The 15,827-nt window shown below is 36.6% G+C and overlaps 1 protein-coding gene across 2 annotated transcripts in view; it reads left to right on the plus strand.

The window, feature by feature from the left end:
* adgrl2b.1 (adhesion G protein-coupled receptor L2b, tandem duplicate 1) overlaps positions 1–15,827 on the plus strand; it is a gene marked incomplete at its 5' end in the record, with an annotated part of 94,550 nt that overhangs the window by 61,295 nt on the left and 17,428 nt on the right. For both annotated transcript variants that reach the window (XM_079434785.1, XM_079434786.1), the window contains 6 exons: positions 5,960–6,082; positions 6,513–6,718; positions 7,488–7,664; positions 11,060–11,269; positions 11,412–11,632; positions 12,695–12,761. In XM_079434785.1, coding sequence (XP_079290911.1) covers positions 5,960–6,082; positions 6,513–6,718; positions 7,488–7,664; positions 11,060–11,269; positions 11,412–11,632; positions 12,695–12,761 — 1,004 coding nt within the window. The remainder of the gene's footprint in view (positions 1–5,959; positions 6,083–6,512; positions 6,719–7,487; positions 7,665–11,059; positions 11,270–11,411; positions 11,633–12,694; positions 12,762–15,827) is intronic.

Below are 15,827 nucleotides of genomic sequence, written 5' to 3' on the forward strand. Positions count from 1 at the left end.
ATGGCACTGCGTCATTACGTCACCATAAAGAAGTAAACATAAAGAAGTTGTCCCGGCTAGTAGGCTATATCGCATGTTAGTATCCTCCAGGTGACGGATCGTTTATAGCCTTTTCTCACAGCAGCTAGAATAATTAAATGTATCATTTTGATGGCGGATTGTAATCCAGAAAGGATTGTGTTTATGAAACATGTGAATGAAATTAAATTATATTCCAGTTTTAAATATGGTTCTGATTATAGATAGCCTGCATGGGATTACACAAGATTTGCATTTTAAAGAAAACCAGTTCGAAGGGAGCATAGTTTGCCTTTTGGGTTAAAATAATTTCTTAATATGAAATTTGAATGGAATGACAATTAGAGATGAGACTGTACAGAAATTGAAATCTACACGCTAATACACACTATACTCATAGTCACGCAATGCTGATGTTGTTAACATTAATTTGCACGGTTTGATGTGATATGAGCTAACTGATCGTTAGATTAAATCACCATTGGTAGAGCAAATTATTTTAATGCTTTTTTGGCAGACTTGTTAAATAATTTTTTTGGTCATATATTCCAAGGCGTAGGCTAGAATCTGTCATTCCGATGCACAGTAAATATCCACACCGGTGCAGTGAGTGACTGCAACACATTCACCTCAAAACATTAGATTCATCCTCGCTGAAGCCGTGCCGGATCACAACCCCTCGCATGGAAGATGATTCCGCAAACAGCTGCAATTCCAGGTTTTCAAACAGAGATGGCGACAAAGAGGCAAAACTTACGGACTGCAGCTTTAACTAAAACATACATGAGAAAAAAAATAAAAAATAAATAAATATATATATATATATATATATATATATATATATATATATATATATATATATATAAAGAAAAATCTAGTTAATTAGAATGTGTAAAACATGTTCTTATTGCGCTTTTTCCATAACAACAAGAGTTTAAAAATTACATGTTAAGTATTGACTAAACTTATACGAGAATTTCATTAAAGACAATCTAACAGCTTTGTGAAATTATCCCTGGAACTGGCCTGAGAGTTTAGGTGAAGAAATGCATTTTTTTCTTTGTAATAATAAATACACTTTGACACGATGCTGTTGGGTTTATATTTATTATTGCACTCTCTTGTGGACCATAATAAAAAATCAGATGTCCACTACTGAAATAATGCCTTTTGAGATTTAGAAATATTGAAGTGAAAAAATATAAATTTTTTCAGCCTTGTTGACAGTCGTGCTTCTTTGACATTGTGGTGAAGGTAGGACATTTGGCAAATTGATGTAGTCTTTTGCACATTGCTGCATTGCGGCTGGAAGAGTTAAGTATTTGAAATATTCAGCTGCAGATCCTAACGAAATATTATAGAGAGCAGATAAATGATTAATTAATCAGGCAACTATCATATAAGACAGTATGCAAATCCAACACACTGAAGCAGCAGAAGAACTTCAGCAGGTCTTGCAGTAGCAGATTCGCTCCAGTTACTGTTTCATGTACCTTTTTTCAGCGCTGAGCTTTTGAGTATAATTATGTATGAATTTAAATGGCACAGGATAATTTTTTTTTACTGACTTTCTGTGCCCATCTACAGCTGGAGAGCTCTGCAACAGTATGCTATTCAATCAATAGATGTTCTTGGCTCATAAAAAGGCATTTTGTCCCTCATAAAGCTCTCGATTTTGTACATGCTTAGATGATGAAGGTTATTGCGGGTTTATTGAATATATTGTTCATCAGACGTGTTATCATAACTAAGCAAGGTCTCAATGAATGTGTGTTTGTGGGCAGTCTGACTTCCCTGTGGGTTATAACAGTGCTTTAAATGAGAGTAACCAACACTGCTTTTGCTGCCACACACGTCCATCTCTACAGATATCAGCTTTCCTGGTGAGTCCGTGGAAAGAGAAGAAAAGACAACGCGATCCTACACAACACTAACGTCGTGCTGCTTAATTTAGAGAACCTTTCCCGGCAGATTCGATCTGGGCTCGAGAAATCATTGTGCTGATTGCTATTTACAGCCACAGATATGAGAATCTCCCAGGAATCTGAGCCGTTGACGGCTGTGTAAGAGTTTACAGCGAACGAGTCCAATCTCCGGTTGCATTAGTCAGGTTGTTGAATGTAGCAATCTGCCCTTCTTGAGTTTGCTATAGGGTTTAGCATTCATTCAGTTCACAAGCTATAAAAATCGACGTATAATTAGTTTCTACAAAAACACTGTATACTGTGTGTAATCTGGATTACGTATTGAGATTCCAAAAATTATGTACTTGTAATTAAATTATATTACATTTTAAGGTTCTTTACTATATGGTTAGGATTAGTGTTTGGTTTAGGGTTAATTGCATGTAATTATGAAGAATTTATTGTTATTACAATAGTAAGTACATGTAACGTGTAACAAGGACACCTTAAAATAAAGTTTTTAAAATTGTAATATACTCAGTCAGAATACAGTTCATTTCTTTAATTATTAAATAGTATTCAGACATGTAAAACATTCATAATTTGATCATACTTTATTTTAAGGCCCAATTCTTACTATTAATTAACTATTAAGTACAGCTTTTGCCTTAATAAACTCCTAATTTGCTGCTTATTAATAGTTCGTTATGTAGTTGTTAAATTTAGGTATGATGTATGATATGGTCATGCAAAATAAGACATTAATATGTGGTTTACAAATACTAATAAACAGCCAATATGCATGCTAATAAACAAGTCGATAGTGAAAATTGGTCCTTAAAATAAAGTGCATAATTTTCATAAATTATTTATTCTCCTAAATGTATTATTTAATTTTCCACTCTAAATAATCATCCTGCTTGTATACATTCGGAAAGACTCAATATTGCACACACAGAGTAAATTACACAGAAAACTGAGCGGCCACACAGCATTTGACCACTAGATTTACAGAATCCATGGAATAGATTCTCATTGTATTTTAATATTAATATGGTACTAATGAATCCTATTCAGTTCTACGTAATATTCTAGTTAGTTCAGAAGTATACTAAAAGTATCTCCTCACTGGAACAAGCGAAAATAAAATGTAATATTCATAAATCTTTTTGCTGTATGTTGAAGTGGAAGGTTTTTAGTTTCATATTCAGTACTGTCTTAGGCATGTTAGATTTTCACCTGCAAACAGTTTTAAGACAGCATGCCAGTAGGAAATATCAGTTTACATTTCCAAACATTCCTTCTGCCGTTAATTGCAGTAATCTAATGGGATTTTTGTGTGCACGAGGAATCCGACAACAGACGGTATGATCCACACAGAGATCTGATTTCAGTCCAGCTGGGAATAAATGACGAGACTAGAAAAGGCTAAGACAGACTAAATCCATGAGAGCTGTGACATTTGGAGAATCTACCTGCAAAGCTACAGTAGTGTGAAAAGTTATAAGCACTATAAAAAATGCTGTAAGTGAAGAACCTAACATGTGCAAGACTTTGTGCATATGATGCCTCTTTAAGCCCTTCTGGCATGGCCATAAAAATGAAGTCTTTTATCAAAAATGTTCATGTTACTGCAGCAGGATTGATGGATAAACAGTCGATATGTCCAGTCATGATTGAAGTCATGCTAAACATGAGAGATTTCATAACTACTAGTTATTAAACATGTTCTGATTGAAGCCAATCACAGACCTGTTCTTTAAAAGAAAACTGAGATGCCACCAATTTAGTTTTTCTATCTTTACTTTTAATAGGAGACTTTATCTTAAGTTGAGTGAAATACCGTTTTAAATTCAAGTCTTGTGCAAATTGATGACATGCAGAGTGGATTTAGGATGTGCATTTTGGTTTGGTCATGTACAATTTGTGAGATACCAAAAAAATAGCATTATAGGCGATTGCAAAATTATAAATGAAATGTACTCGTGTCCATCTTGTCTGTGGATAGAGTGAAATATTTTGGGTGTTGGCAAATGGATTGAATTTGTATATCTGGAGGCGACTATTGTGAGCGAGTTTACTTACTATGTTATTCTAAATAGCAAGAGTGGTTGATTTGTAAATCAGAAGACAGGTTTAATTTTAGATTCACCAACAATTAGAATGGCTTTTAGGAATCAGGAGTGGAATCCATAGCGTAATCAAAAATGTTATGATTTAGATACAGCTGTTGTCTCGGGTGCATGTAAATAGGTGGATATTGTTCAGTTCTGCAATTTTTTATGAATGCATTCATTACTGTGAAAGGGCTGAAACCAAATAGACTTAGTTCCGGTCTCAGCATGTGGCGACTTTAACCATTCAAATGGTGAGAGGATCGAGCCCAGGCCCCTGCCAGTGGAATTTATTAGTAATGTGATCTCATTCATATAAGTCAGCTTTGTGCGCTCATCTGTCATTTCACCGTACAGGCCTCTGGGTTACTGCAGGCTTTTTCCTTTTAACCTTGGCTCAGTGCTTTTTGACTCCCTTTATTTTCTTCTCAATCTTTTTGTGTAGCTATTTTTCATTGTTCTCAGTCGTATTGTTTAGCGTGAATCATTTCTAAATTGCGTAGTATAGCTCTAATTTTTGGTGATTTTAAAATGAATTTTTTTTTTCTAAAATTTACAAATTCCTTTGATTATCTTTGACTCTTTCCAAACTCATATATGAAAAAAGATGCCTTGTAGTATATGGATCAAAATCTGCAAAGGGCTAATTATATGTAACAACAAAAAAAGTTTTTTATTTCATCAAACTTTGGTCATTGCCTTAATCTTTTAAACAACTGAAAATATTTTGGTAACACTTTACAGTAAGGTTCATTAGTTACTGTTAATTAATGCATTAACTAACAATGAATAATACATGTGTTACAGTATATATCAATCTTTGTTAATGTGATTTAATAAAACTGTTTATTGTTAATTCATGTTAATGCATGACTATTAATTAACATTAACAGATGTAACTTTGGATTTTAATGCGCTAGTGAAACTTAATTGTTAGTTCATGTTATCTTATGCTAACAAATGGAACCTTACTGTAAAGTGTTTCCAAGATTTTATTAAAATCACCTGTCAATTTTAGAGAACAAATTAATGCTAATGTGCATTATATATTATGTATGTTATCATCTCTGACTGACAGCTTGTTGAAGCCACTCAGGTTGCAATTTTGTCCTGTTTTTCAGAAAGTGATGCAGTCAAAACATCCAGTAGTGTGGGTTTTGTACTGTATTGTGCATGTTATTTTTTTGACAGACATTGATGTAGATTTGAAAACCGATGGTTCGTAAGGTAACAATTATTTATGTCTTAGCTGACGACAAGTACTTAGTGAAGCAGTTGATGCCCATGAGTGTGTTATGTTGTTTTTAGTTCTAATATTTGTTCTTATATAACATGTGAGGCTGCTTGATAACAAATAGTGATGCAGTCTGTCAAGCTTTAGCTCTCAGATTTCTTGCTTTCACATCAAAAGGGAAATGAATGTCAGAAATCACAACACTCAATGCGGCGTCTGTAGGAAAGGACGTCTCATGTTTCACTTAAAAGTGCCTATTTTAGTATAAGGTAATGAATAAGCTTTTCTCTTTTTTTTTAATGGCACAAGTTCATTTTCTTGAGAAAAGTGTTCATTGTTAAAGAGAAAACATTTTGTGATTACATTAGACAATACACATTATTCTCTGCCTCTCATTTGGAAATTATATGATGCGGTTCAAATGCAGCTTTGCAGAGTTTGTTGGCCTGAGGTGCATTAGAAAACTTTGAAACCATCTTCTCAATTCACTCTCTTTTATATGCAATGTCTCGTTTTAATTAAATTACCTCGCATTGGCTTAATGAAACCAGTCCTTCAGTTCCAGAAGAACGCGAGAACCTGAATGTGAGAAGCAATTTATGCAACTGCCATTGTCTCGTGTTTTGTTTAAAAAGACACCAAATGCCGCACAGGAATCCATATCTTTCTGCTTTTCTTTCTTCATTCAGTGTTGGACGTGTACGTGTTGAGCACCGATGGCCAAATTCAGGACTTCAGGTTTCCACAGAGCAGCAAAAGAGGAGCCACGATTCAACTCTCAGCAAACATGGTCAAACTAAACAGTAAAAACGGTAATTAAAAGCAAGCTTGTAGTCATTTCAAATGCTTTAATGCAAGGACTTCAGATGCTTAGTTAATCAAGTCAATGATTTTCCTGATCTGTAGGACATAAACACTCTGCTCAAGTACTTAGTCAGTGCATTGCAAGCTTTACATACGTTACATGCTTTCTTGCATTTCTGTAGCTGGAACAAATGTCAGTACTCAAGGACACATGATGTTATTCTGGTTGCTAGTAAAAACATGCTTGTAAGATCTAAAGTGTTCTCTTCAGTCTGCTGCTTCACTTTGACACCTGTTAACCTGAAAGAGAAAATTCAAAATAAGAATAATATATAGATATTTTATGACCCTAAGGCCATTTAACGATAACATCAGTTTATTTTTCTATCGAAATCCAGCAAGTGCTAATGGTCTTCTCCTATCATTTATTTACTCAAGGTGTTGCCAAGTTGGTTTTTGTCCTTTATAAGCACTTGGGGCATTTCCTTAGTACGGAGAACACCACAGTGAGGCTGATGGGAGAGGGCGGAGTCAGAAACCACACCCTGACTGTCAACTCCCACATCCTCTCCGCCTCCATCAACAAAGAATCCAGCCGCGTGTTTGTGTCCGAGCCACTCGTCTTCACTCTGGCGCATTTGGATGTAAGAATTTAAAAGCTTAATTAAAGACACGTTTCTCCTTCTTTTCAATTTAATATTTTGGTATTTGTTTCTTTTTCAATACAGTGTTGTGAAAAAGGGTTTGTAAGCGTCCTGATTTCTTCTGTTTTTGTGTATGCCTCATACTAAATTGATTCAGAAATAAAAACAAAATCTAACATAAAACATAACAGAAAGGCAACCTGAGTAAGCACAAAATACAGTTTTAAAAAAGTTATTGTTATTTGTTAATGCAAAAAAGAAGATAACAACAGAGCCTGTTTGAAAAGGTATATGCTCCATTAATAATGGGGTTAAGCTGGACTAGACCAGACCTGATCTTTTTAAATGGCATGAAGTTGTTTAAAAGTAGTGTTAATTTTGCCAGCTCTTTAATTCAGTCTTAGTCTTAAGGTCCTTGCACACGGAGTCTGAAATTTTCGCATGCGTTTTTTAGTTTTTTTCCATATTCATCATCCTTTCCCATCAAAATGCATTACTGGTACCTGGAATGTATCTTGTTGCAACATAAAACATGGGGCGTGTTATTTTGAATAATTACGTAATCAGTGCCTTCTGATTCTAGGATTGAGTTAAAATTAGAGCCATGCTTAAACAAAATCAAAGAACATTATTGTCAATTTGCCTGGTTTATTAATAGAGATTGTTGATCAAGGAAAACAATGTGTGGGTATAAAAGGTCTAAACCTCTAAACCTTGCAGATGTCAGCTGTCACAATCAAATAAAATGACATGTTTCTCTGTTTATCAGACTGAGAACTACTTCAATCCAAACTGCTCATTTTGGAACTATTCTGAGCGGAGCATGACAGGATACTGGTCAACACAAGGCTGCAAACTCCTCGCCACAAACAAGACTCACACCACTTGCGCCTGCAGTCACCTGACTAACTTTGCTATCCTGATGGCTCATCGAGATGCACATGCGGTGAGTATCAACTGGTCCCAGTCCAGCCCTGTGGTGGGGCATCCGGTAGAGGAAATCAACATAATGCTTCAGTTAGTAACTATAGGTCAACAGATACTCTTCAAAACTCATTTTCTGCTTTCTGCTTTTCAAATAACCATGGTATTGTTGAGTATTGAGTCTCTTGAGTTTCCAAAATGTCATTTTCTTCTGCTGATACATTCATTGGACATCATTTGTGTTCATCACAGCAACAGCAGCTTATCTCTACAAGAGAACAAATTAATATATTGCAGCACTTTCTTAATATAATTCTTAATCTACTTTGAATGCGTCACTTGTAGGTTTCTGGGAACAATGCAATTGTCAATATGGCATATCAATAGTAGTTGTCTGATAGCACCAAACATTATATGATATGATAGCATAACTGTCATTTAAGCGGTAATGAATATGGAAATCATGGGTTTTGTTGTGCAACTGTTTACATGGTCCTGGTCCACAAATTTACCAAATTGCTGCAACTGTGGATAGATATATAACCATTATGACAGCAGAATCTTATTTTCTGCCTGCATATTACATAGATATTGTGTTTTGTCCTGTTGAATCACGAATATTACAAAAAAGATTCCCTTTCTACTAAAGCTTTTTCTTTAAACAATATTATTATGATGCACACAATTTGCTGTGCTCCTGAAAAAAAAAAATGAACTAATCTTGAACTACTTACAAGATTGTAAAAGTTGTGTTGTTAGTAAGGTAGAAATGGAAATAATTGATTTCACAAATGGAAATCAAGCCAAGTAAATATCACATTATTTTCAACAAACCAATGATTGAACCAGTGCCTGCAGTGCTGGAGGAGCCAATTTAAAGCCTTGGATGCTCGTCTGATGTAAACCTAAACAACAGGCAAGTACAACAAATAAAGGAGGATATAATCACTAGCCTCAAGCATATCAATCAGTACTGCTCTCCTAGGAAAGAAAAGGCAACAGCCCAAATTGGAGGCACCAGAGTTTCAGCTGCCTGTCTCTCTGGCCAATTACCTTGTTCGAAGTTGCCCTTTCACAGGTCAGCAAGCTTGGGGTATTTGATTAGCTCACATATGAGAAGTGGCTTGGATTACCAAGATATGCCAGCCGGATAGGACTGTGTGGTAAGAGGGCTCTTTCACTCCCAATTACGAGCCTTATGAAGGAATACAAATGTGCTAAATCTAGGTTAGACATGGTACTCAAACAGTCCGAAGATATTGTGAGAGAGACCCTAGTAATGGACGGAAATGCAATCCACCTTCAGTGGATGCAAAGTCACCCCCTAGACACTGGGATAATGCTGGCCAAGTACAACATGGAAGAAAGGGTATTGGGGAGCCAAGCCCACCTTGTAAAATGGCAGCATCAGCCTCCAACTTGTGGTGGAAGAGATGCGCCAATCAAGAACAAGTCTACAATCACTAAAGCCATATCTCAAACCAAGCAAGACAGCTGGGTGAAATGGGAGGGTATTGATAAGAAAATAACTACCTGCAAAGACCCGTGGAATATGGTGGAAGAATGAGTTTTCTCATCTGTGCCACAAATGAGGTCTTTCCTTGTCCTATAAATCTAAATTGGACTTGAGCACAAAGAACAACAACTAGTGCTATGCCTCAGAATGCCCAGTCAACCCATCCATTTCTGATATCTTTGCTTAAAGGTGCAGTAGGAGATCTTGGAAAATGTTAACTTTAGCCTGATAGCTCTGAAAGCAATTGATTGCACCCTCCCTGCAATCGCCGTCCAAAGCTACGCCCCCTGAACGCATACGCTCATTACTACATCAGCGGTTCCCAATTCCAGTCCTAGCTAAACTTCAACGGATTTCCCCTGCTCAGGGAGTAGGGAGCAAAGAACACTGTGTAGGGAGCATGTCAATCGGAACACAGTTCATGCACGTAGCTCTCTTCTAACGAGCTGGTTATCTGATTCAGGTGTGTTAACTAAGCAAGACATGCAAAATATGCAGAGCGGGGAGCGCGAGGACTGGAATTGGGAACTGCTGGGCTACATCATGTGTCATTCACCGGCGAGAAAACTTCATAGCACAGTTAGTAAAAGTACTACAATACCAGGAAGGAAGATCGGGTTGTTGATGTTTGCCTGCCATTCCCGCTCTGTCTGCACAGCGTTCGTGAACGTGCTGATGACGTATCCTGTCTGTGTGAACAGGGTGCGCAGAGGTATGCAAATACATACGTTGACAGGCAGGTAGGAAAGTCAATTAAAATGCTCAGACAGAGCGTTTTGATTGGACGAACATTTCTTGGTCCTACACCTTCCACAGAATATATAAATACAGATAAATACATTTAGACTTACAATGATTTTGGGAAACTACCCTGATCAGCCCACTGCTTGCTAAATTAGGTGTTGCTGCTCACAGCTCACAGCTGCTCACAGAAACAGTTAAACATCAAGTCGCATTGATCAACTAGATATCAAGAACGATTGGCTGTAGGACATACATCAGGGTCTAAAGAGCCCATGGTGGGAAAACCTCATGAGAGGGTATATTGACTCATCTGAATGCCTTTGATTGGCCATTGCATTCATAAACTCAACAGAATCGTGTGTGATTGGTTATAATGTGCAACACTGTAAAAACGCGGAAAAATAAATAAAATGGAACAAATAAGCCCTAATATTAATTAGATAATTATAATAATAATCATCATCATCATCTTACTATTGTCAAAGGCATCAGCTACAGGTGATATCTCTGACTATCGTTGATGCACAATACTATCATCTATCGGCACAACTCTAGGGTGTATTATGATAAACTGGTAAAGGATGCTGAGGTACACAACTGATGATGTGTCTCAATATAATCCTTAAAGCTTCTGCCCAGCATCAGGACATCATTAAATGAATGCAATGCTGATCCACAGGGATATTGCTTTCATGCATACAGCCTTTCAGTAAATGTATCATTTTGTTGTTGTTGTTATTCTTGTTCAGGGGATGTGTGTTAAAACATCTTTAGCTTCTGTATTGGTGCCATGTGTAAACAAAGACATACGATAGATTATTCAAACTCTAGGAAGTTAAGATATCATGATTTAAGACGTCTGCTGTCAAAAACTTGGACTATACTAGACATGAGCTTCCATTGGAGTCAATAATTTTCTCTACTGGAAGTGATCACTGCGGTGCATTGACATTACAGATTTAACAGTATTTTGTTGTTAATATGTAAATAATAGAAAAGCCTATAAAAGATAGATGCTGTATGTGTGATTAGCATGCGTTTTTGCTTTTTTTGCATTGTTTATGGTCTCTACACATTCAAAAACCAAAAAGGATTAAATTCTGACCAGTAACATGTTCGGGTTAAGTAACTGTTAATGCTAATGTTTATTTTTCAAGGGTGCGGGAAGCGTTCACGAGCTCCTGTTGACAGTCATCACACGAATGGGCATCGCCGTTTCACTTGTCTGCCTTGCCATTAGCATCTTCACCTTCTGCTTCTTCCGCGGCCTCCAGAGTGATCGCAACACCATCCACAAGAACCTCTGCATCAACCTCTTCATTGCAGAGCTTCTGTTTCTTGTGGGCATCAACATGACCGAACCTCCGGTGGGTACATTTTTGCACTCTGGGGTGTCAGGTATTGGTGTGAAGAGGGCTTATTTCAACCCTAGTGAGCTGCCTATATATTTAGGCATCAAACCATAGGCAGGTTTGTTTGATTCTTCCCGTCTTATTTCTTCCTGCTCAGATTGTGTGCTCTGTGATTGCTGGAGTTCTGCATTTCTTCTTTCTTGCCACATTTGCTTGGATTTGTTTGGAGGCCGTTCAGTTGTTCCTCATGCTTGTGGAGGTCTTTGAGAGCGAATTCTCCAGACGAAAATACTATTACGCATCTGGCTACCTGTTCCCCTGTGTGGTGGTTGGCATTTCGGCAGCCATCGACTATAAGAGCTACGGGACGAGGAAAGCGTGAGTAAAGTTGTTTATTGATATCGGCTTGCAGTTTAAATGCAGATACAGACCTGCCTCTCTCCATTAATGATGTTAATATTAAACAATGTTGACAATAGAAAACCAGCTTTAATAAGTATTAAAGTGTTAATTCTAATTAATTTTTCTGGGTTAACACTTTAGTTTAGGGGCCAATTCTCACTGTTAATTACTTGCTTATTAGCTAGCATATTGGCTGCTTATTAGTACTTATAAATCACATATTAATGCATTATTCAGCATGACAATATGCCTTATACCTAAACTTAACAACTACCTTATTAATGAGCAGCAAATAAGGAGTTTTTTGAGGCAAAAGTCATCATTAATAGTTCAAATAAAGTGTAGCCTTTTTCTGAATATTTGCTTGGTTACTTGATACTGTTAGGTTCCCGATAAGCTTCACTGTTTAATTTATTTGTACCTTTGCTTTATTGAAAACTTGAGTTTTGTCCTTAAATTACTTGTTTTTGCTATGGTAGCAAAATTGTATTAAATTCATCAATACATTTTGGTATATATACTGTCACTGTAAAATAAAATTACTTGCATTATGATAATGCAGTATTTTGGTCATACCATCCAAGTTGACCGTTAACACTTTCTCCAATGGTAGATCTCTCTAAACAATGAAATCTCTGAATAAAGTTCCAGAATATTACGGTGGTCATCACTGTCAAACATCACAAGTTTTGGAGCAGCCGGAGTGTCTTCTTTCCATGAGAAAAAAAACAATAATTTATGGCAGGGTTTCCCAACACTGCTTCTGGAGGCACACCAACAGTGCATATTTCGACCTCTTACTAATCAAACACACCTGATTCAACTCATCAGTTCGTTAGTAAGACCTGAAATTGATGGGTTAGAAAAGGGAGACATCCAAAATGTGAAGTGCCTCTGGAAACATGGTTGGGAAACACTGATTTAGGGAATTCATTCCCTCCAATGAAAGTGGTTGTCACTCAAAACTTTGCAGTGTGTTCATTGCTTTAAGTAATTGCTTCTATGCTGGTTCTTTCTTTCTTTTTTTCCTCTTTCCAGCTGTTGGTTGAGGGTTGATAATCATTTCATTTGGAGTTTCATTGGCCCTGTAACGTTCATCATTATGGTAAGTTTTTCACATTTCCCACGAACACCTTTATTTAAATGTATGGAATTTTAATGCAATTGCCATATTTTCATGGTGTTGTGGTTCATTGGGATGTGTTGAATTGTGTCTTCTTTAGTACAGTTCCAACTGAATGTATGTTTTGTTTGCATGTCTTGGTAATGTATGTTGCATTCAAATATCTCAGTATTATATGCTTTCTTCCCATTGGTTGATGATTAATGCTGTTTTATTTTGGTTGGCCCGTTATGATTACTGTGCTCCCATTGAATGAATGAATGATGCATTAATATAGCGCATTTATTGTGTATTGCCATACACCCAAAGCGCTTTACCATCATGTGGGGGTCTCTCCTCAACCACCACCATTGGTGAGATTTCATTCATAGATTGAAACGTCTTCCATTTAATAATTATTGAGGCTGCTGTGCTCTTGGAATCAGTCAATTCAGCAGATGTGTGACCTTCACCAGATCTGTACCTAGACCCAATCCCGTCTCTGAGCTCTGCAGGCATTTTCTTTGACCTCATGGCTTGGTTTTTGCTCTAATGTGCTGATTTACAGATGTTAGACCTTATTTAGACAGGTGTGGGCTTTTCAAAATCATGTCCAATCAATTGAATTTGCTACACGTGGACTGGAATCAAAGGGTAAAAACAACATGAACCAGAGAAATGGCATTCACCTGAGCTAAACATCAAGTAAACTTCATATCAATATCATATTTTAGTTTTTGCCTTTTAATTAAGTTACCACACATCTGCTTTTTGCTTCATCGTTATTGGGTAAAATACAGTAATAATTTTAAAGTAGCATTTTAAATTAGCCTTTTAAGGTTGCAATATAACAAAATGTGGAAAAATGAAAGGAGTGCTCTCCACTGTCACAAGTAGGGACTACAGGAACTTACAGTACAGCTGTGGATAGATGAAGTTGTAACTATAATTATACGAATTATGGCATAATTTTGCTTGGTGAGAATGTCTTCACAATGAAAGGTAGAAAAAAATCCACACTATTGTCTAAAATGAAATGCTCTGAAATGCAGAGATACTGAAGTGCGCAGTCAGTGCTGTTTAATTTATACATGCACTTACTTTAAATGTGCATGCAGCGGCTTTTCAGAACAAGAAACGGTTACACCTAATACATCCATGTTCCTCCTGTCTCCGAGAGATCTCGTTCTGTAACCTGGAATTTAACACAAATGGGTGCATCGCATATTTAGGTCACATTTTACCCCCAGAAGCAAAGCTAAAACCCTTTGTGTAGGACCGTCTTGACATTTAAGCAGATCCTCCCCTGTACCTTTCAACAGGAAATGCTAAGATGTACTTCAACAGGCTCAGTCAGCTAGCAAGGAAACATGTCTCTGAACACAAACTGGTTTATATTAAACTTGTGCTTGTGGGTCTATTTTGGGGAATGGAAGGGTGAGCTGGAGGCCCAGAGGTGCTTCGGCTGGTCTTGTGCCGTGCCTGGCCGTCTCATCAGATCTGTGTCATCACTCCCAGCTGTGTTATAAATGTATTCCTGGCCTCTCCACCCATCCCAGAGCAAAGCGGCTCCTGGTGGCTCAGCAGCAACACTCAACAGCGCCATAATCAATGATCTAACATACATGACCTCTCTCTCTCTCTCGCTCCATGAATCCTCCCATGTCTTTTCCTTGTGTCAGTTGACCAGTTTCTCCTTTCTAATCTCCTATTGCCGGTTTTTAATACCACTTTTGGATGCTGCATGCATGAATTATACCTTAAGTCATAAAGAGAGGTGTGCTATTTCATTTCAGACATACAATTTTTGCCCTGCGGTAAAAAAAAACGGGTGAAAAAGCCAATATTAAATGAGGGACCTGCACCAAATAGAGTTCAGAGATGTGGAAAACCATGTTTGTTTTCACTATATACTGAAAATTTAATTAAATTTCTTATCAAAGAAATAATTAATAATAGAAATCAAAAATTGGGTTAAATCAAAATAACTGTTAACAGTACAGCATGGTGCTAGCAATACCAAGGGAACAATAAATTTGAATCACAAGGAATGCATGTGCTGATAAAATATGCACGTTTACAATATTTTCATCTGAATATAAGCTGCACCGAGTCAAAATTGCATTTTTGAGGGGAAAAAAAACCACACTGATAAATCACATGGGTTGTATGTATATTGTATACAAAACAAGAACGAAGAATATGAGTATAAAATAAACAAATTACCGTGGCATTCACTACAAGCATCATTTATTACAAACACCAAGGCTAAAGAAATATAAAACGAACAGAGTAACTGGTGTGTGGGAAATGCGCTAAATTAACTTCACATGCCTTACCTTGCCTAAGAAAAACAAACCATTAAAGCTGAATGTGAGGAGATAAAAACTGAAATCCACAACAAAACATTTCTGTACAAACGCTCAGACCATTAATCTCTAATTCACCGACAAGTTATTTACTGAACTAGAAAAACATAATGATTTCTGCCATTTTAACAAGTAAAAATATATCTGGTCTACTGTGTTTTTCTTTTTAGCCATATTGGATTTGAAAATAAGGATTAAAAGTGAAAGAAAAGAGGAAAATAAACGTTTATCTGAACAAGTCCCATGCAGAAAAGAGTGAGACGTGACTGAAGCACGAGAGACCATGTAGTCCAGGGGAATAACCTTAAATCAGAAATGAACATACTTTAAAGAACTTGAACTTTTCTGCTTTGCAAATCCTTTTTTTTGATTGATCTTAGGAAATATTCTAATTTCCTTTCATGAGCTGTAAGCTCTAATCATCAAAATTAAAACAAAAAAACTTTTGAAATGTCTTACTTTACATGTAATGAATGTAAAATATATATGAAAGTTTCACTTTTTGGAATAAGTTGCAAAAAATGCAGTTTTTCACAATATTCCAATTGTTTTAGATGTACCTGTATTAAACAAATAATTTGCAATTGTTAAAAAAAATTTTTTCTTTTTTCTTGCCTTTTGCCTTTCATCTCCCCCAGTTCTGCTCTTTCTGTAATTCTTTCTGTTTTTGAGCGGGTGCTCCTTATTTGAAAGGCTTTAA

Source organism: Barbus barbus (genome assembly GCF_936440315.1).
Source record: "Barbus barbus genome assembly, chromosome: 15".
Taxonomy (NCBI): Eukaryota; Metazoa; Chordata; class Actinopteri; order Cypriniformes; family Cyprinidae; genus Barbus; species Barbus barbus.